The sequence below is a fragment of the Armigeres subalbatus genome, unplaced genomic scaffold, assembly GCF_024139115.2.
Source record: "Armigeres subalbatus isolate Guangzhou_Male unplaced genomic scaffold, GZ_Asu_2 Contig1306, whole genome shotgun sequence".
NCBI classification, from domain to species: domain Eukaryota; kingdom Metazoa; phylum Arthropoda; class Insecta; order Diptera; family Culicidae; genus Armigeres; species Armigeres subalbatus.
The window spans coordinates 34,030-54,684 of NW_026942073.1; the positions used below are offsets into that span (position 1 = coordinate 34,030).

Here is a 20,655-nt window from a genome sequence, read left to right on the forward strand (position 1 = left end):
GGACCTTTCCCGCTTTCCGAACGCGTCAGCTCAAATGATGCAAAATCCTTTGCGGCGCTCGTCAAGACAGTCTGCCGATCACGATCCACGGGAACATCCCGCGGACTCAGCATTTCAGTACCCTGGTATCGGGGCACTTCCGGTCGGGCCGGACTTTCCCCGCTTTCCGAACGCGCCAAGTCAATTGACGCAAAATCCTTTGCAACGCTCATTGCCCATTCGTCCACCGGTTCACACGCTCACACAGGTGCAAATCGCTGCGCGGCAGGTTCTGGGAAAGGAGCTTCCTACTTTGAGGGAATCCAGAAGACTGGCCTATCTTCATCAGCAACTTCGAACAGTCCACAGCAACCTGTGGATACTCAGAAGCGGAGAATCTAGTCCGTCTTCAACGATGTTTGAAGGGGCACGCGCTGGAGTCGGTTCGCAGCCGACTTCTCCTACCAGGAAGTGTACCGCACGTCATTCAGACCCTGCGTACGCTTTACGGTAGGCCAGAGCTGCTTATCCGTACTCTGATGACGAAGATCCGCCAGGTTCCAGCTCCTACGCACGATCGAATGGAAAAACTGATCCAATTCGGTCTCTCGGTGCAAAATCTGGTCGACCATATCAAAGCAGCAAACCAGCTGAACCATCTTTCGAATCCGGCGTTGATGCAGGAGCTTGTAGAGAAACTGCCTGGTTCGATGCGACTCGACTGGGCAATCTACAAGAACAAAACCAGCCGGCGACCCTCGAAACATTCGGGGACTTCATGGCCGGGCTGGTAACGGCGGCGAGTGAGGTGTCTTTCGAGCTCCCAGGAGAAAGTGCAACAGCAAGAAATGACAAGCGAAAGTCCAGGGAAACCGGGAACGTCTACGCACATTCCGGTGAACGAATCCCCCTTTCCGCGTCCGGTGGATCAGCTACCCCTGGAGCAACCGGCGGGCTAAATTCTCCAGTCAACACGAAGGCTAGCAAGCCATGCGCAGCGTGCGGTCGGAGCGGCCATCGGGTGGCAGAATGTCATCAGTTCAAGGGTGCGACTTTGGACGAACGCTGGAAACTTGTTCAGCTGAAGGGTTTATGTCGGACGTGCCTGAATAACCACGGCAAATGGCCGTGCCGTTCCTGGAATGGATGCGGCGTCGAAGCTTGTAGGCAAAAGCACAACACCCTCCTACACACCTCCTCTCCCCCCTCGGGAAACGTAGGAATGTCAGCGAGTCACGTGTTGTCGGACGATTTAAAATGGCCACTCTTTCGCATCGTGCCCGTCGTTCTTTTCAGCGACAGATCCTCCCAACCAATATTCGCCTTCATCGATGAGGGCTCTTCCTACACTCTGCTGGAGGAATCAGTCGCGAAGCAGCTAGGAGTTAGAGGTCAGCTAGAGCCACTAACACTCCAATGGACCGGCAACGTACAGCGGAAAGAGGCGAAATCACACCGTGTCCAGGTCGAAATCGCCGGAAAGGGTTCCGCCAATCGGCACAAGCTGGTGGATGCTCGTACGGTCAGCCGGCTTGTTCTACCTTCGCAATCTCTGAAATATGGGGAACTGGCTAATCGGTTTCCTCACCTTCGTGGTCTTCCCTGGAGGACTACGAACTCGTCCAACCTAAGTTGCTGATAGGGCTAGACAATCTCAGACTGTGCGTCCCGCTGAAGCTGCGAGAAGGAGGACCGAAGGATCCGATCGGGGCGAAATGTAGACTTGGGTGGAGCATCTATGGCTGCATACCCGGTCAGCCGCCGCAAACGGCAATCGTTAGCTTTCATGTCGGGGCGGCATCTGATCCGGATCGAGAGTTGAACGAGCAGCTACGTGACTACTTCACCTTGGAGACTGCAGGCGTTTCGGGTCCTCGTGAGATTCCGGAGTCGGAAGAAGATAAGCGTGCTAGACAGCTGCTGGTGGACACAACGCGCCGCGTTCCCTCTGGATCGGGGTACGAAACCGGATTGCTTTGGAGAGCGGACGATCACAGTTTTCCCGATAGCTACCCCATGGCTGTACGTCGGTTGGAGGCGCTAGAGCGAAAGCTGCAGCAGAATCCAGAATTGGAACGACGAGTGCGAGAGCAGATCGTGGAATACGAGCGTAAGGGATACGCCCACAAAGCAAGCCTGGCTGAACTGACGTCCGTAGCAGCTGAACAAGTCTGGTATCTCCCGTTGGGCGTCGTTACGAATCCCAGAAAACCCGGCAAGGTGCGGCTAATCTGGGATGCAGCAGCCAAAAAGAACAACGTTTCCTTCAACTCCAAGCTGCTCAAGGGCCCGGACCTACTGTCCCGCTTCCGCAAGTTCTCCGTCAGTTTCGCCAGTTTCCAGTCGCCGTGTGTGGAGATATCATGGAGATGTTCCACCAAATAAAGATTCGAGCACCCGACTGCCAGTCGCAACGGTTTCTGTTCCGCGACAACCCGTCGGATCCACCTAGGGTGTATGTGATGGACGTCGCCACGTTTGGTTCGACCTGTTCTCCAACCTCTGCACAGTATGTCAAAAACCTCAACGCGGAAGAGTGTTCATGCGAATATCCGCGGGCTGCCGCGGCTATCAAAAACAAGCACTACGTGGATGACTACCTGGACAGCTTCGAGACAGTCCAGGAGGCGATCGAGGTCGTCAACGAGGTTAAGTTGGTCCACTCTCTGGCTAGTTTCACGCTGCGTCACTTCTTGTCCAACGAAGCAGGTGTTCTCGAGGGAATCGGTGCGACATGCGAAATTGAGCCGAAGAACCTGGACCTAGAACGTGGAGAAAAGCTGGAATCGGTGCTCGGCATGAAGTGGATTCCATCCGACGATGTCTTCGTGTACACGTTCGGCCTGAGGGAAGATCTACAGTCCATACTCGCCGAAGGTCACATTCCGACAAAGAGGGAAATCGCCAGGATTGTGATGAGCTTGTTCGACCCTCTCGGGTTCATCGCCTTCTTCCTCGTACACGGTAAAATTCTGTTACAAGACATTTGGGCGAAAGGAACGGAGTGGGATCAACAGATACCGGAGGACATATATGAGCGGTGGCAGCAGTGGTCAAATCTCTTCGGACGACTGAGTGAGCTTCGAATTCCTCGGTGCTATTTCCGCTCGCCCTTTCCTGCAAGTCTCGACGGTCTTCAAGTACATCTATTCGTCGACGCCAGCGAGTCAGCATTCGCCTGCGCAGTGCACTTTCGCCTGGAGACAGACAGTGGTATACAAGTGGCGCTCGTCGGCGCTAAGACCAAAAGTAGCTCCGCTAAAACGCTATCTATCCCTAGACTCGAGCTGAAAGCAGCCGTCCTCGGCGTTCGACTGTTAGAGACCATCCAGAACCAGCACAGTTTCACGATCAGCCGTCGCTTCTGCTGGAGCGATTCGGGTACGGTACTTGCGTGGATTCGCTCCCATGATCACAGGCGCTTTCACAAGTTTGTCGCCGTCCGCGTCGGTGAAATCCTGACTTCCACAGAGCAACGTGAGTGGAGGTGGGTGCCTACGAAGCTCAACGTCGCCGATCTAGCTACCAAGTGGGGATCTAGTCCGCAGTTAACCATGGACAGCCCTTGGTTCCAGGGGCCAACCTTCCTTAAAGACCCTGAAGAGGACTGGCCGCAACAACGAACGATCACTTCAACTGACGAAGAGCTACGACCTGCAAACTTTCTCTCTGCACATTTCAATCCGATTGTGGATTTAGCTCGGTTTAGCAGTTGGACCAAATTACACCGTGCAACAGCCTACGTGCTGCGTTTCGTCGACAACATTCGCAGAAAGAAGCAAGGACTTGCGTTGGAGCTTGGCGTTCTCAACAGTGACAAACTACGGCGAGCAGAAGAAATGCTGTGGAAGCTCGCCCAAGTCGAGGCCTACCCTGATGAAGTCGCCGTTCTCGCTACATCTCAATGTCCGCCGGATCGCCGTCACGTCGTGGTGAAGAAGTCCAGCAATATCTACTCGAAATGGCCTTTCATTGACGAGAGAGGAATTCTGCGGAGTCGTGGTCGAATCGAAGCTGCCCCCTACGTAGCGATGGAAGCGAAGTTTCCTGTAATTCTCCCCAAGCAGCATGCGATCACTTTCTTCATCGTTGACTGGTTCCACCGCCATTTCCGTCACGCCAACCGAGAGACGGTTGTTAATGAGATTCGCCAGCGCTTCGATATCCCGATGCTAAGAAGATTGGTGGATAAGGTAGCTGGTAACTGCGTAGTGTGCCGCATCGCAAAGTCGGCTCCAAAACCACCCGCGATGGCTCCGCTTCCCGAAATGCGTCTGGCAGCGTTCAATCAACCGTTCACGTTCACCGGGTTGGACTATTTCGGCCCAGTGCTCGTCAAGATAGGCCGAAGCAACGTCAAGCGGTGGGTGGCCCTATTCACCTGCCTGACTACCAGAGCAATCCATCTGGAGCTGGTACACTCCTTGAGCACGGAGTCATGTATCATGGCTGTTCAACGCTTCGTTTCCCGCCGCGGACTTCCAAGAGAATTCTGGACAGACAATGCCACATGTTTCAAGGGAACCAGCAACGAGTTGAACAAGCTTACCGAAGAAACGAAGAAAGCCCTGACCGAGAAGTTCACCACAGCGCAGACAACCTGGAAGTTCATCCCACCCGCTACTCCGCACATGGGTGGAGCGTGGGAGAGACTTGTGCGTTCAGTTAAGGTGGCGATCGGGGCAATAATAGATGGACCACGCAGACCGAACGACGAAACGTTGGAAACGATTCTGCTCGAGGCGGAGGCAATGATCAATTCTAGACCTCTGACCTACGTTCCGCTTGAGTCTGCAGATCAAGAGGCCCTGACGCCCAACCACTTTTTGTTGGGCAATTCCTCTGGAATGAAATTTCTGGCTACGGAGAACTTGGACGTTCGTTCGACTCTTCGTAGCAGCTGGAAGCTAGCCAGGTACATCACCGGCGAGTTCTGGAATCGGTGGCTGAAAGAATACCTGCCGGTCATCACGCGCAGATGTAAGTGGCTCCAGGACGTCAAAGATATTGCGGTAGGAGACCTGGTCTTAGTGGTGGATGGGAAGGCAAAGAACCAGTGGATTCGGGGCCGAGTCGAAGAGGTCTACCCCGGACGAGATGGTAGAGTACGGCAAGCTTTGGTCCGAACATCGACAGGCGTTATCCGAAGAGCAGCCGCGAAGCTAGCTGTTCTAGATGTCGTGGAGGAACGTAAACCTTTCCCTGGAGTTTCGGATGTTCCTGATCCTCACCAAGGTTTACGGGCGGGGGTATGTGCCGACAAGACCCCTCGTTTCGGTAACCCAGGCCGGCACAGCGCTATGCTTCCTGATGACAGTGCGCAAAGAGAAGAAAATTGATGTACGTCGCCAGAGAACACCATACATCTACGTAGTGTACAAGACTAAACAAAAGAGAATGGAATAGAAAAACCACCCATGTCGAAGTTACTAATTCTATTGTCTAAAACTTAATCCTAAAGTAAATATAAACTATTAATTGAAATATTAAAGCTATTGCCTAATTGCTAATAGTACGGATTGATCTTTGGTATGTAATAAGCCTAAATTTAAGTATCGTGAAGATATATATATATAATCGAATATGCTATTCTGTAGGCACATTGTTGTAACTGCTTGAGAATCTGCGACCCACACCTCCTTTGTTATCGGTCAACCAAAATTGTAAGTTTTGATGAATAATTAACTGAATTAAACCTAATAAAATCTAATTTAGCTTTAAGCTAACGTACCACACAATATCTGCGTTTGCTGAACGGAATTGGGAATCCGAATAAAACCAACAAATTGGTATGGTGCTCATTTCAAGATTCTTGTACCATGGTATAGTAGACGTTCGATAACTGCAAGTCATTTAACTGCAATGCTTTTTAACTGCAATTCGATAGTTGCAACAGTTTTCCAGTTATCGGACCGCTAAACATCAAACTGATGTCAAACTTAATGACAGCTGCATTGTGCTGCACATTTATGCACTTTTATTGCATCTGACGTCGATTGACAACCGTTTGAACCGTCTAGAATGCGTTGCAGTTATCGAACGACATCCCGCATAGTTCTGGACTATTACATTACTGTCTCCCATATAATTCAAAACCATTCCAAACAATACTTTGAAAACAGTACGAATCATCTATCGCAACAATACGTCTACACTGCTTCAGATTGTTTCAACAATACGATAAATGGTATTTCACCAATTTACAATATGTGGAAAGGGCGGTTAAGTTATGTTACTATAAAAAATCGGTCATTTTCTCGAACAAAATTTACCTCATATTATACAACATAATGTTGAGATATCATCCGCTTTACGAGATTCGAACAATAAGTCTTATTTTAAAGTTATAATCGGAGCATATCAGGAGAATTTGTACAACGGTACCCCTTGCGTTATATTATTGCTTCAGAATTTATTTTCAATTTCTTTCATCTTAATAATCATTTATATCAACCGAGACATCAACTTACAGACAATTTATTTAAAAAATTCAATAAAACTTATAAGATAATAAAAAAATAGATTTAAATCACGGCAAATGGATGGTAAAGCGTAACATTGGTACTTCACGCACCTGAAGGAATAAAATAGACCTAATCTCGTGGCCCTCAGCTTCTTACCCAGCAACTCCCATCGTTCTATCCCTACATCCCCGTGGTGCTGGCCGGTGTACGAGCCACCTTAGGGAAGATCGGGTCACCAACTCCGGTGGGAACTAGGGTCGTACGCTGACAGGGAAGGGGGAGGTTTGATCCTTTCCTGGGGTCCAAATCCAATCGAGCGTCTATTCTCCATGTTAGAAGCGGCTCACACCAGCGTCTGTTCCCTATTTTAGGAGAGGCTAATCATCGTCCGAGTGCCGGCGAGGATCTTCAAGCAAAATTGTGCTCCATAGTCCACCGGAAATTTAGGTCTTCCGAAAATTCAGGGGACAAGCCCTGCTAGTCAGCCTTAAAATAAAACAAGAAACGAATAATCAGCAAGAGAATAACAAATGCAAATCATTTAAACTTACCATTATTCATTCCACTTGGATGGAATCTTCATTGTACATTGTTGCTTCGCGCCCCTGAAGGAATAAAATAGACCCAATTTTGTGGCCCTCAGCCTCTTACCCAGCAACTCCCATCGTCCTATCCCTACATCCCCGTGGTGCTGGCCAGTGTACGAGCCACCTTAGGGAAGATCGGGTCACCAACTCCGGTGGGAACTAGGGTCGTACGCTGACAGGGAAGGTGGGAGGTTTGATCATTTCCTGGGGTCCAAATCTAATCGAACGTCTGTTCTCCATGTTAGAAGCGGCTCACAACAGCGTCTGTTTCCCATTTTAGGGAAAGCTGATCATCGTCCTAGTGCCAAACAAAATTCTGCACCATAGGCCACCGGAAATTTTGGTGTTACGAAAATTTAGGGGGTTGGTAACAAGCCCCGCAAGTCAGCCTTAAAATAAAACAAACAACGAATAATAAGCAAAAGAATAACAAATGCAAATAAGTTAAACTTACCATTATTCATTACACTTGGATGGAATTTTAATTGTAGCACTTGAACCAACTTGATGTACTGAACTTTTTTTAACAATAAATACGATGCACCGAACGGGAAGTGTCAACATCTTTCGATAGACGGATTATATACAATTATTCATCAACTAATCTCCGAGCTTTAACCATATGTATTGTTGTGCAAATGATGTAGTTCATAATCTGAATAATCATAATCCTGAAAAGCAATTATGGTATTAATGTAAATGAACAACAACGTAAATGTTAACGGTGTGTATTAAAATGAGTTTATAATCAGTACATTAGACGAAATGGTTTTTTTTCTATGCGGGATTCGTTAACTGAAAAGTAAACATTTTGCAGTTATAGAACGGCTACTGTACACTCAGCGAACTGAACTATAGAAATTCATAAGTCGCGCCTTATGAATATTCGACTGATAATTCCATCAACAGTGCTTCTTATACGCAGTTACCTCCTCGAATACCCAAGCGTCGATGGGCGTGTGGTATACATACCGGCCTCCCGATCCCGACGTCCATGGTTCGAACCCAGTCTGCCGCACTTCACTTTTTAAATAAAAATCATCATTCATAAGGCGACATGTTGAAATTCATACCGATTCCTTGTGGCAAATTTCCATAAGGCGTTTTATTGAAAATTGTACGCCCATTTTCATCAGTGACATATACCACCAGTGCGTCATTAGTAGGGGAACCGCTTCTTGAATTCATACCGTGTACCCAAATCAATACCATTCGAAAACAAAGAATTGGTGCGCCAATTGTTTTATTTCTCATTTTTGTGATTTTATTTTCAGCAGTGAGCACGCCGGATAACAACACGACACAAATTGAGCCTAAATTGCCTGTTTTGCGAATGTTATTGATATAGGAGCATGTTATTAATAATGGCACAGAGAACAGATACCCTATAAATTGATATTCAAATACCGTGACCTGCCCTAATACCGCGCATCGCCTAATACCGTGGTTTTCATCAAAAATCAGAACCTGGCTATCATGGACATCGTATTATTTGGTGAAATGTTCAAGCATATTATGTTTGAACATTTCACCAAATAATGGGATATCCATGATAGCCAGGTTCTGATTTTTGATGAAAACCACGGTATTAGGCGATGCGCGGTATTAGGGCAGGTCACGGTACATAGATGAACAATAATAAAAAAAATACTCAATCCTGTTGAAAACCGGAATGGGCGACTAGCGAAGTTGAATTTTTCTCTCAATCCGTTATATTAAACTTAACTTCGGAAGTGGTTGGCTGTATAGCGTTTCGCCGAATGAAAACAGCGCATTATTTCCGAAATTATGTTTAACGTAACGGATTGTGAGAAAAATCTAACTTCACTAGTCGCCCATTCCATATATTGTTTAACACATTCAAACACAAACGCTAACCGTTTTGAATCAAAATGCTTTTAGCTTTTCTTAGAAAACATAAAAAAATGCTTCGTGTTCTCACCGCGCACTTTTTTACTCAAATATCAGCTTCTTCATGTAATATTAGACCGTCAATAACTGAATCAGAAACTAAATTCTAGTTGAGAAGATCCAGGAAGGATGTATTTATGCGATTGTCATACTTATAATGGAAGAGAATAAGGCAGCAAAATGAGACATACCGACTGTTTTCTTTGATGAAATTAAATTTACTTCCAGTTGGCAGCATCGGTGAACAGTGTAAACTACAACCTTCCGTTCACCATGTTAACGCGTTAACGCACTCGTCACCACGTTGGGTCATGGATCAACCTGCGGAGGTTCAACAAAAAGGTAACCCAAGTAGGGGAAAGACGGCTTTGGCAGGTTTTGTTCTATTATTGTCAGGGGGGGTTTTTGTCGACCAAATTTTATGAAATTTGGCCACAATATTCTTTGATATGCAAAGAATGTTTAGGCCAAATTTGAGCATAGTCAGTCATAGAAAACTCCCCTGCCAATAATAGAACGAATTCTGCCAAACCGTTGATAAAAAATTCAAATTTATTGAGAATCGAAATCTCATCCATTCCAACTCTTTGCACATATTATAAATAATCGATGAATATTTCGGATAATAATAATAATAATTGTATTCAAAACTTCAATATAGGTATATTTGTTTGATTTTATGATTGTGGAAAATACCACAAGCTGCAACTGAAATACATGCTTGACTCAACGATAAAAACATATCAGTTACGCTTTAAAACTAAGATTTTTTATGGATAATTATTAGATATGATTTCATCGGTTGAAAAGCTGCATTAGTTTATACTAAAAAGGTGTTATATTTCCTGTGAAATTATCATTGCAATTGTTATTTAACTTATTTCATGTTGACATAATTAGTAAAATGTTCGTGCATAACAGTTTCATTTGATGTTGTGCATTGCATGCACCATAGAAGATTGGCCTTTGATTGAGAAAATGATGATGCTTAAGAGAATACAAATTATTGTGGAACATAATTTACGAAATGACCTTAATTTTGAAACAGAACTTCTTCTGATCATTTGGCGCAACAATCGGTAACCAACGTCAGCGGACACCTGCACCTCCTCGGTAGTAGTCATTCCGTGACCGAGACGGAGCCGACCGTTCACGGCTACGCATCTCGTTTGTTCTCGAGCCAGAATACTTGTCCTGGTAGTAGTACTCTCTTTCTCTGCTGATTAATACATTCTTAGCAGTCGCATAACAATTTTCTTAAGCAAGTAACTTACCCATTTCCGTAGCGTCGCGAGTCCCGTTCCCATCGTTCACGCTCGCGCGCTTCGATCTCGCAGGCCCGACAGTGGTAGTATCCACCGGGTGCTCCCATGTTGCCTGCCATCTGGGCCGGTGGTCCCAGAGATCTTCCACTATCGTAGCCGCCGCCGCTGGAACCGCCGCCTCCCCCCTTTGGGTAGCTTGCTTTGCCGTAATACACCCCCGGGGTCGGATCATGGGGCTTTTCCGTTGCTGAATAGTCGACCCGTATTCTGCGGTCGCCGATTTCGATGCCATTGGCTTGCACGTGTGCCACCTTGGCGTCCTCGGTGCTCTCGAAGTATACGAAACCGAACCCGCGGGAACGACCGGTCTGTTGTGAATGAACGGACAGCAAAAGAAAAGATGGTTAGCGTGATGATAGTTTTAGACTCGAATTTTTGATGCTTGGAAAAAATAACAAAATATATTAGAGCTCAATTTGAATCAGCAAAAATTTAATTTTTCATTATGGTCTGAATTAAAACCAAAGTGGCAATCGTGTTCTTTCCCGTTTTACGATGTCTCAAAATAATAGTGCCCGTCTGTAGTATCGAACATGCAAAAATACCACTCGCTATCGTATGTTGTCGCGATATCATAAAATGCGAAAGCTTTAAAATATACTAGATTTGATAAGACATTCTCGTGTTTTAGTTATTTGTTAAACATATGCTCATGTTTCGAATTTCCTGCACAGCATTGTAGCCTATTTAGATTACGCCATTTATTATAATAAAATTTATTTTAATTAACTAAATTAGCCTATTCAGATTAAAAAATTTATGATAATAAAATCATGATAAAGAATAACTTGGTGCCAATCCCCATACTTTAAATTTCTGAAACAGTTATCTACCTGTCTCTACCTGGGAACCTGTAGAAGGGGACATTCAGTTTAAGTGCAAAAACCATTCATTCGACAGCTCTTTCATTGTGATTTTTTATCAAGAAAAGAATCATAAATATAAAATGCACCACAGACCCCATTCGATTTTGGCAACACGTTCGAAACATTTATGTTGCCAAAATTGAATGGTTTTTGTTTTTTTTCATGATTTTTCACGACATTTCTTCACTTTTTTTAACGCATTTTTTTACGAGGATATTTACTTGTTTTATAGGCAATATCAAAAATTAAGAAATATATAAAAAAATATTGTGCTGCCAAAATCGGATGTTGCCAAAACCGAATGTTGCTAAAATCGAATGTGGTCTGTAGTGATGACTCTGACCACTTCCCGGACATTTACATTAGAAAATGAAAATTAAACATTTGCCAAGAATCCAACAGCTGAGATCTCGGCAATGATTTCAACGAATCTCGGTAAAAATTTCCCCTAAATTTCGAAAAACTTTGCTAAGTAATTGATAATTGTTACCATGATCTAGGCAAGAAATCATTTGAGCTGAATTTCGGTAATATATTGAAAAGATTCCGCCAAGGAATTAACAAATTCGGTAAATTTGTTTCCTGATGTCTCGGCTGTTAGAATCTCTGTGAAAATTTTGATCAGGTCGGCAAAATAATTTTATTATGTTCGTAATGCTCCAAGAGAACTTATAGAAGGGCACATATTCGTTTTGACGCCGAACCCAGTCATTCGACGGTTCTTCATCCATGGCTTATTCTCAGTTTTTATGGATAAATACAATTAGTTCCATCATCCCAATTCTTGTATTTTATGAGTGCAAATGAAACATTTCTCTATGGTGCATTAAATGTTACATTTATGATTGATGTATTTTTGTTCAAGTCAATGATCCGCTAAGTGTGGGTTTCCAGACCCGACCAAATGTGGATGTGCTGAACAATTGCTTCAGATGAGAGACGATAATATTCATATTTGATGTATCGTAATAAGATTTACTTGATACAGTAAATCCTCCATGAGTCGATATCGAAGGGACCATCGACTCACGGAAATATCGAGATGAGGAATAGAAAATCCTTGGAATGAAATTTTTTTTTTGATATAAAATAAATTACTTCCATGAGTCGATATCGAGTCATAGAACAACGACACATGGAGGTTTTACTGTAGCCTTAAAATACATTGGAAATTCAAGTAGATCCCTTTAACAAATGAATGTGAAACCAAAAGAAAAACATAATAGGTATCTAAATTATTGATTAAAATACAACCTGTATAATATTCAGCTCCATGCATTGGATCCTTCGAATCTGAAGTTCCGATAAGTATCACTCAACCATCTTTCTTCTCAACCATATTTTCTTAAAGAAAACTTAGAACAATTCTCAACTTTAGCTCAAGACCACTACAATAAGAAAGCTAATCTTCTAATATGCAGATCATCAGTTTTCTCCGTTGGTTTTCTTCAATTCTTCTTTTTGACTTCACAGCAACAGATCTTCTCGTTTCACTCAATTTTAATCCATCTTCTGATCTTCTCTCTTCCTTGGAATCTTCAATCTTCGCAATAACATCTTCTCAAATTATGGCTTCAATTCTTCATCTTCTCCGTATGATTGACTTCTTACCATTCATTGATTTTTTCTCAGAAATATTTCTGCAACACCTTTAGAACTTCCAGAAATACGCTTCTTTAAAATTTTTTCGCTACAATTAAATTCTTATTCCTCATAAATGGCACACAAAAATTAAAAGATAATTTCTCTTCAAACATAATAATGTCAATTGCAAGATTAAATCATTCGTTGAAAGGCACTCCAACTGAATCTTCCACCAAACTTATAAATTTTCGCTGTTTGGGAGGGCCTTTAAAGAAATGTTATATGCTTCTCACATTTCTTCCTGAAATCCCCCAACATCGAACGATGCTTCTGTAGCCAGAACTCACACGGGGCAGAACTTTTCCGATATCTTCGATAAAGCTACCAGCACGTTAAAACAAACGAACCATTTGTTCTGGCGATATTCTCTTCTTGCCACACAGCAATTCTCTCTATGCACTAACCAGGATCAGAGCCTACCTTCGCGTCGATCACTACAGTTGCTTTCTTCAGTGGTCCGAACTTGGTAAACATGTCGAACAGCTCGGATTCGGTGGTATAAATGCTCAAATTGAAGACCGCCAGAACGGCCTTGCTTTCGTCGTACTCCGCCGCACTGTGATGTGATTGGTGGGGCTCGGCGGCATGCGATTGTCGTGAGCTTCGAGGGCGGTAACTTCCGCTGTCTCTGCCCCCGGCATAATCAGATCCACCAGCGTAGGATGAGCTGTATCTAGGAAAAGATTTATAAAAAATAAAAATTGCCATGTATCAAGAAAAGCTTTATACAAATATAGCCTGATTGTGATAAAATAAGCAACAAGTTACGATATTATTAGGAATTGTGGTTTGAGTCGTTTTACCTTAATGGTAACTCATTTAACACTCATTGCACCACGGTGTGGTGTGCTGTCAACTAAATAATCTGATGTTTAACTTTCTGAAATCTTGTTTACGGTACAATTAAATTTAAATATCAAAAATCTGTTTTTGATCATCGTACGCATTTTGTTCGACTCACCGATAACTATCCTCGCGGCTTTCCCGGCGATACTTTCGATCACGGCTGCGGGAACGAGATCTTTGCTGCAAATGGTAACACAAAATATACGTCAACATCAACAAAATTATCAGAGATCTTACCTCATAATATTGGCCCCTGGAGTAGCTCATTTTATGTTGCTAAGAAACTGTAGATATTGTAGATTCAATTGCACTTTTATTTTTAGCAATATTCTTCAAAATATTCTCAAAAAACACCAATCATTAAGCATCATCTATCACCACTTTCCGCACTATATTTTTCCGTTGATTTGATTCTGTCGCGTAAGCAAGAACTCACGTCACATGCTCTCACTTTGTAACTCAGCCCCTGCCAAAAGGTGAAGCTAAAAATTATCTGAACTTGATTTTTTTTTCTACGAATATTAACACTTCTACACTTTCACCATAACGATTTTTTGTTGTTTTCACTACTTACACTACTTATTCAAACCTTTTACAGATTTTTCAGGTAATTTTACTTTGCATTACCGATAAAAACCAGAAAAGAAAATAAAACTTCCGGAGAGGCAAAAGATGCTGATATTTACAAGCATTTGACAGCCACACACCACTCACTTCAATATGTAGCAAAACATTGATATGCTACAAAGAAACAAAAAGCCTATACCATGTTGCGCCGCATACCACCCACACCACACGCTTAAATCGATTTAGTAAAGCGAGCGAGGGGCTACCCACTAGTGTATGTATAAAAAAACAGTCCGGTGAACCATTCGTCAAACTCACCCCCCTGGCGTCCTACCACAAGGGGTTTGACAATCAGGGATGCCAGATGATATTTTCCAATGTCTTCACAGTCGTTTAAAAATGTCTTCAAATGTCTTCAATATTAAGCTTATGATTTCAACCCAATAACATCCTAGACCGGACCGAGAATCGAACTCGCCATCTTCGGATTGGCAATTCTACGTCTTTGCTCGCAAGGCTACTGGAGACCCCAATAGGTGTGTACATTGTATTACTGATGTTGAATAATGTTTATTTTTTAACATTCAAATTGTTAGAATTCAAGAGAATATTTTTTAAAATTACTTATTTTTTTAAATTCCCGATGGAGCTTCTTATAACTTTCTTCTGGATAGAGCTTCTTATTATTTCTGAGAGAGGAATTCCTGTTGGAACATCCAAAGGTTTTACTGAAGGAACTTCTGGAGAAAGTTCTGAAGGAACTTCCGGAGGAATACTTGGAAGAACTTAAAAAGGAATTCCAGCAGAATCTTCAGGATGAATTCCGGAGGGATTTTCTGGAGGAATACCTGAATGAGTTTCCAGATGAATTTTTGAAGGATATTCCTGACGAATTATTGAAGCAATTTCCGGTGGAATTCCAAAAGAAACTTCTGGAGAAATTCTTGGAGGTAGTTGGAGAAGCTTCTTGAGGCATTGCTGCAGAAAATTCCGAAAGAAATCCTGGAGGAAATAGAAGTATACTTCCGGAGGCATTCTTAGAGAGTAATTCGGCAACCTTGAAGGATCTTTCAGAGGAGGAACATCCGGAGGTATCCCTGGAGTAGCTTCCGCAGAAATCCCGGAGAAAACTTTTAAGAGAATTCCTGGAAGAACTATTGGAGAAATTCGTGAAGGAACTACCGAAGGAGTTCTAGAGGAACTTCTGGAGGATCTTCCAAATGAATTCCTGGAGGATTGTTCGAAAAAAATCTCTGAAACTTCCGGACAATTTCCTGGATGAATTTCGGAAAGAATACCAAAACGCATGTTTGAAGAAATTCTTGAAGGAATTCTCATAGAAAATACTGGAAGAATGGTCAAAGATATTTCTAGAAGAATTGCCAAAGGAATTCAAGGAAGAATTTAACGAAAGTGTGTAACAATTTTTTTCTGATTTTGCTACTTAGTATTTAATCAAAAATCCCTTGATTCTTTTGTGGAATTTCTCTGAATTATTTAAGGAAGATTTTCACGTAGAAATTTACCATGGAAATAATGAGAAATAATCATTTAACACCAGAACTAATTCAATTTCTTTTCAACGGTTCTAGCTCAACGGCCGAATAGATTAAATCAAGTAATAGAAGTATTCAATCAATTTTTGCGTTCTGATGTAATAATCGAAATACCTTTTTACATACACGTCAAAAACGCCGCCGCCAAGAAAAAATCAAACAAATTCTGCCATAGGGAATTTTTTACCCAGCGCACAACTCAAAGTTAAGTGCGTATGAGGTCTGAAATGCGTTGCAGTTATCCGCCGCTAGTGTGAAGTAATTTTGTAATGTAATTTTTTTTGTATAATTTACAGACGGCTTTGGCAGGTTTTGTTCTATTATTGGCAGGGGGGGGGGGTTTTGTGTACCGTCAACTGGGGGGAAGATGATCATTGAGGTGAAGATGATCATTTGATGTGTTAGTCAAAAGTGCCAATTTTTTTATGAAACGGTAGTCAACAATATTCTCAGTTCAAGTAATGTTACCGCTAGGTAGAAATCCGAGTTTTTCGATTATAATCAAGAAAATGTATTTTGTGGAAGAAAGAGAGAGATAGTCATAAATGACGCTATTTTCGTTTCAAATGTTGACTTCGTGGACTTCTTTACGTAGGAAATTCAACACTCATACAAATAACCTAGTGTATTTTGACTACTAGGTCATAATGATTTTAGTAGAGCTGTCTTGATCAACTTCACCCCAAACCAGATTACTCAAAAAATGTTTGATAATTTAATTTATTTTTATAAATGCGAATGCATTTCAGAAAACTAAAGTTGTTGATTATTGCAACGTATAGCAGTACATGTTTTGAAAATATTTGTTTCGATTTAAAATGTAAACACACATTGTTATTGCATGTTTTGTCTTAAAAATGATCATCTTCCCCCCAGTTGACGGTACCGAATTTTATGAAATTTGGCCACAATATTCTTTGATGTGCAAATAATGTTTGGGCCAAATTTGAGCATAATCAGTCATAAAAAATCCCCCTGCCAATAATAGAACAAAACCTGCCAAAGCCGTCATTACCCCTATAGAAGTCGCAGAATTTATAAATAAAAAATAAAATTGTTCTTTCCACTTATTATTGATTGTCTGCAGGTATTTTCAAATAAGTTAATAAGTCTTCAAATATTTAGAAATGTCTTCAAAATGTCTTCACGAAATAAATGTCTTCACAGAGATTCAAATGTCTTCAAATTGAAGACATGTCTTCAAATCTGGCATCTCTGTTGACAATAGCCACCATGTCCACGGACGGTAGCTCATTGACGAATACATAGACCGAAATGTCCGGTACAAAGCCATCAGAAAATCGGGCACCATGTCTTCTTCTTCATTTTGAAGAAAATACCCCTCGTGAGTGACGAATTACATAAATACGAGCGCTGACTTACCCCTCTTGACGTTTTGACAGTTTGTTTGTTTTTCTCCCTCACCTTGTGACGTCGTTTCGGTTTGTTTGTTGTTTATTCGTTTCGTTACTCAGTTGGAGCGTGAGTTCGACCGTTTTGGTGCCATCAAAAAGATCGAATATAACAAAGGGGACACCCAGGCCTATATTCTGTACGATTCTATTGATGCTGCTACGGCTGCTGTGAAGGAAATGCGTGGATTCCCGTTAGGGGCACCGGATCGTCGAATTCGATTTTGCTGATAACGGAACAACACCATCGTTCTCAAAGCGGAGGTTTTGAAAAAGGCGGTGAGTATCGTTGCGGCCCCGACTACGAATATCCGGAAGGTGGTGCATCATACGAGGAAAATTCATTGTACGGCTATGGTGGAAGACCGTTCCGCGGACGTGGTGGTTTCCGTGGCGGTTTTCATCGTGATGGCTCACCGCACCACGGGGACAATGATGAATGGCGTCGATCAGGAGCCGATGGCGAATTTGATTCACGCCGTCGTTCTGGATCACGTGAACCAGGAATCGATAGATCTCGCTCCCGTTCACCGAGGCGACGCAGTCCGGCTGATTCTGATTCTGATGGCATGTTATCGAATGCAAGAACGTTACCAGAAGTGGCACGGAAATCTACCACAGTCGGGCAAGGGGCGCAGATTTTGAAGAGTTCACTATTCCCCGCCAAGTTGCACCTAACGGACGGAGACAACGAAGTAGTGGACAGCCTGATGAAGGACGAGGAAGGTAAACACCACCTTCGTATTACTCAGCGACTACGGCTCAATCAACCCAAGTTGGAAGATGTGCAGAAGCGCATATCGACGTCATCGTCGCACGCAATCTTCCTCGGCCTGCCGGGATCGACGTCATCGGTAGCATCGTCGGATGATGCCAGCGATCAGACGCGTCCACTGCGTAATCTCGTGTCCTACCTGAAGCAGAAAGAAGCGGCCGGCGTTATATCCTTACTCAATAAAGAAACGGAAGCAACCGGTGTGCTCTACTCATTCCCGCCATGCGATTTTTCGACAGAATTGTTGAAACGAACATGTCACAACCTCACTGAAGGAAGACCATCTGGTAATCGTGGTGGTCCGAGGAGGAACAATCCTATGAAGTGCCTTCTTTCTGGTATTACAGCAACTAGTCCATATTGGCACAGCATACAACATGGCTGGTCTAAAAATTTGTTTGTAAATCAAAAGTTTGTTCTTAAGACAAAGTTTTGATTTTCTGTTCATAAGTGTCTAGACCAGAGGTTCCCAAACTTTTGGATAAGCGACCCACCTAGTAGAATCCCATATTGCTTGCGACCCATCAGGTAGCAAATGCATTGATTTTGTGAAATTAGAGATGAGATCGCGATAGATTGGACAAATCATAATAAATTGCTTTATATCCCATCATTGTATTTGGCAAAACTACGTCAAGGTTTTTGGATTGGATGTGGATTGGATTTGGATGGGATTTGAATTGAATTTGGGTTGGATTTGGACTGGATTTGAAATTTATTCAGATTGGATTTCGATTTGATAAGGATTGGATTTGGATTGGATTTGGATTAGATTGGATTTGAATTAGATTAGGATTTTAAATAGATTTGGATTTGATTTAGATTGGATTCGAATTGGATTAGGATTATTTTTGGATTGGGTTCGGGGTTTAGATTTGGATTGTATAAGACTTCGTTTGACTTGCCCAAATATCGTATAACAAAAAAAGGTTTGTTGTTCTTTAATCATCCAATTACTTAGATCCTAATTCTAAATATGGAATAGATTTGTGGGACAAAATAGTAACAAAACCATTTGTCATAAGACGAGTTTGTACCATCCCATTTAATTCCACCACTTAATTGTACCTTGACAGATACGTATTTCGACCTTACTGCTGAGGTCGACATGCGTATCTAAAAACTCAAAATAATTTTCTAAACAGTAACAAAATTATGAATTAAAATTTGTCTTTCGCGACCCACCACTGAACAGCCCACGACCCCCCTGGGGGTCGCGACCCACAGTTTGGGAACCTCTGGTCTAGACACTTAATATATTTGTTACATTTGGCTTGAAGGCCTTCAATGTGATTTTTAAAAGTTAATTTTTGATCTAGCAGAAGTCCTAAATATTTAGAATTCTGATAGTTTACCTGCAGTGAGCGATCTGATAAATAATTTTGGATCAGTTTAATAGCTGGTTGGTTGTTTGCTCATTGTTTGTTGATTGCTTCATTGTTTGTTAGTAGATTGATTGGTTATTTAGTTGATTGGTTGCTTGATTGGTTGGTTGGTTGATTGTTGGTTGGTAGAATGTTTAATTGGTTGGTTGCTGCTTGATTTGTTAGTTGGTAGAATTGTTGAATGGTTGGTTGCTTCACAGTTGGTTGGTTGCTTGATTAATTGGTTATTTGGTTGATTGGTTGTTTGACTGGTTAATTGATTGGTTGGTTGGTTAATTGGTTAGTTGATTAGTTGTTTTGTTGGTTGCTTGAATGACTGATTGTTTGGTTGCTTGATTGATTGATTGGTAGCTTGCTGGAATGGTTGATTAGTGAATTATTCAGTTGATTGATTGCTTGATTGGTTGGTTGATTAGTTGATTGCTTGATTAGTTGGTTGGTCGATTGCTTGATGGGTTGATTAGTTGTTTTGTTGATTGCTTGATTAGTTGGTTGGTTGCTTGATTTGTTAGTTGATAGAATGATTGATTGATTGGTTGGTTGCTGCTTGATTTGTTAGTTGGTAGAACTGTTGAATGGTTGATAGTTGGTTGGTTGCCTGACTGGTTGATTGATTGTTGGTCGGCTGGTTAGTTGATTAGTTGTTTTGCTATTTGGTTGATTGGTTGGTTATTTGATTGATAGGTTGCTTGACTGGTTGGTTGATTGGTTACTTGATTAGTTGGTCGGCTGGTTAGTTGATTAGTTGTTTTGATGGTTGCTTGATTGATTGATTAGTTGGTTGGTTGCTTGATTATTGGTTGATTGGTTGATTGGTAGCATGCTTGAATGGATGGTCGTTTGATTGATTAGTAATTTGGTTTATGGGGTGCTGCTCGATTTGTTAGTTTGTAGAATGGTTGGTTGCCTAATTGGTTGATTCGCTGGTTGATTGCTTGGTTTGTTGGTAGCTTGCATTAATTGTTGGTTGCTTGATTTTGGATGGTTGCTTAACTGGTTGATTGGTTGGTTGCTTGATTGGTTAGTCGGCTGGTTAGTTGATTAATTGTTTTGTTGGTTGCTTGGTTGATTGGTTAATAAGTTGATTGGTAGCTTGCTTGAATGGTTGGTTGTTTGATTAGTTAGTTGATTGATTCGTTGGTTATTTGCTTAGTTGGTTGCTGCTTGATTTGTTAGTTGGAAGAATGGTTGATTGGTTGGTTTCTTTTTTGTTTATTGATTACTTGATTGGTTGGTAATTTGGTTGATTGGTTGCTTGACTGATTGATTGATTGGTTGGTCGGCTCGTTAGTTTATATGTTGTTTTGTTGGTTGCTTGAATGGTTGATTAGTTGGTTG

General features: G+C 42.2%; 2 protein-coding genes, 1 long non-coding RNA gene and 1 pseudogene across 8 annotated transcripts; 2 read left to right on the forward strand and 2 right to left on the reverse strand.

Moving 5' to 3' along the window:
• Positions 1-34: 34 nt before the first annotated feature.
• Positions 35-5,318, forward strand: LOC134202612 (uncharacterized). The gene is made up of 4 exons (XM_062677636.1): positions 35-418; positions 494-1,501; positions 1,588-2,301; positions 2,367-5,318. Exons 1-4 carry the CDS (start codon positions 35-37, stop codon positions 5,316-5,318), a joined length of 5,058 nt encoding a protein of 1,685 aa, XP_062533620.1.
• A 1,197-nt stretch (positions 5,319-6,515) lies between these two features.
• On the reverse strand, positions 6,516-7,668 carry LOC134202615 (uncharacterized). Its single transcript, XR_009977276.1, has 3 exons — positions 7,485-7,668; positions 6,995-7,419; positions 6,516-6,929 (listed from the first exon to the last, which is right to left on the reverse strand). It is a non-coding gene; the product is annotated as an uncharacterized LOC134202615 (long non-coding RNA).
• Positions 7,669-9,579: 1,911 nt separating this feature from the next.
• LOC134202606 (transformer-2 protein homolog alpha-like) lies at positions 9,580-14,342 on the reverse strand. Of its 6 annotated transcripts, none has more exons than XM_062677627.1 (6): positions 14,197-14,342; positions 13,860-14,088; positions 13,738-13,802; positions 13,197-13,449; positions 10,216-10,574; positions 9,580-10,160 (listed from the first exon to the last, which is right to left on the reverse strand). In XM_062677627.1, the coding sequence occupies exons 2-6, from the start codon at positions 13,887-13,889 to the stop codon at positions 10,031-10,033; spliced, it is 837 nt and encodes a 278-aa protein (XP_062533611.1). In that variant the 5' UTR covers positions 13,890-14,088; positions 14,197-14,342; the 3' UTR covers positions 9,580-10,030. The 6 variants fall into 6 exon arrangements, with proteins under 6 accessions (XP_062533611.1, XP_062533612.1, XP_062533614.1 ...); XM_062677628.1 differs by having other exon boundaries at positions 14,212-14,302; XM_062677630.1 differs by having other exon boundaries at positions 13,197-13,443; positions 13,860-14,321.
• Positions 14,343-15,972: 1,630 nt separating this feature from the next.
• Positions 15,973-18,255, forward strand: LOC134202613 (RNA-binding protein spenito-like; annotated as a pseudogene).
• The last annotated feature ends 2,400 nt before the right edge of the window (positions 18,256-20,655 follow it).

What these genes read in the sequence shown, in the direction of transcription:
- LOC134202606 (XM_062677627.1), bottom strand. Translation starts at nt 13,889, where the DNA reads ATGAGCTACTCCAGGGGCCAATATTATGAG. An exon ending in CTGTAGTGATCGACGCGAAG is followed by an intron (nt 10,575 to 13,196) that starts GTAGGCTCTGAT and finishes CATTCACAACAG; the next exon opens with ACCGGTCGTTCCCGCGGGTT. An exon ending in TCGCGACGCTACGGAAATGG is followed by an intron (nt 10,161 to 10,215) that starts GTAAGTTACTTG and finishes TGTATTAATCAG; the next exon opens with CAGAGAAAGAGAGTACTACT.
- LOC134202612 (XM_062677636.1), top strand. Translation starts at nt 35, where the DNA reads ATGATGCAAAATCCTTTGCGGCGCTCGTCAAGACAGTCTGCCGATCAC. An exon ending in AGCTGGTGGATGCTCGTACG is followed by an intron (nt 1,502 to 1,587) that starts GTCAGCCGGCTT and finishes TCTTCCCTGGAG; the next exon opens with GACTACGAACTCGTCCAACC. An exon ending in CCCGCTTCCGCAAGTTCTCC is followed by an intron (nt 2,302 to 2,366) that starts GTCAGTTTCGCC and finishes CACCAAATAAAG; the next exon opens with ATTCGAGCACCCGACTGCCA.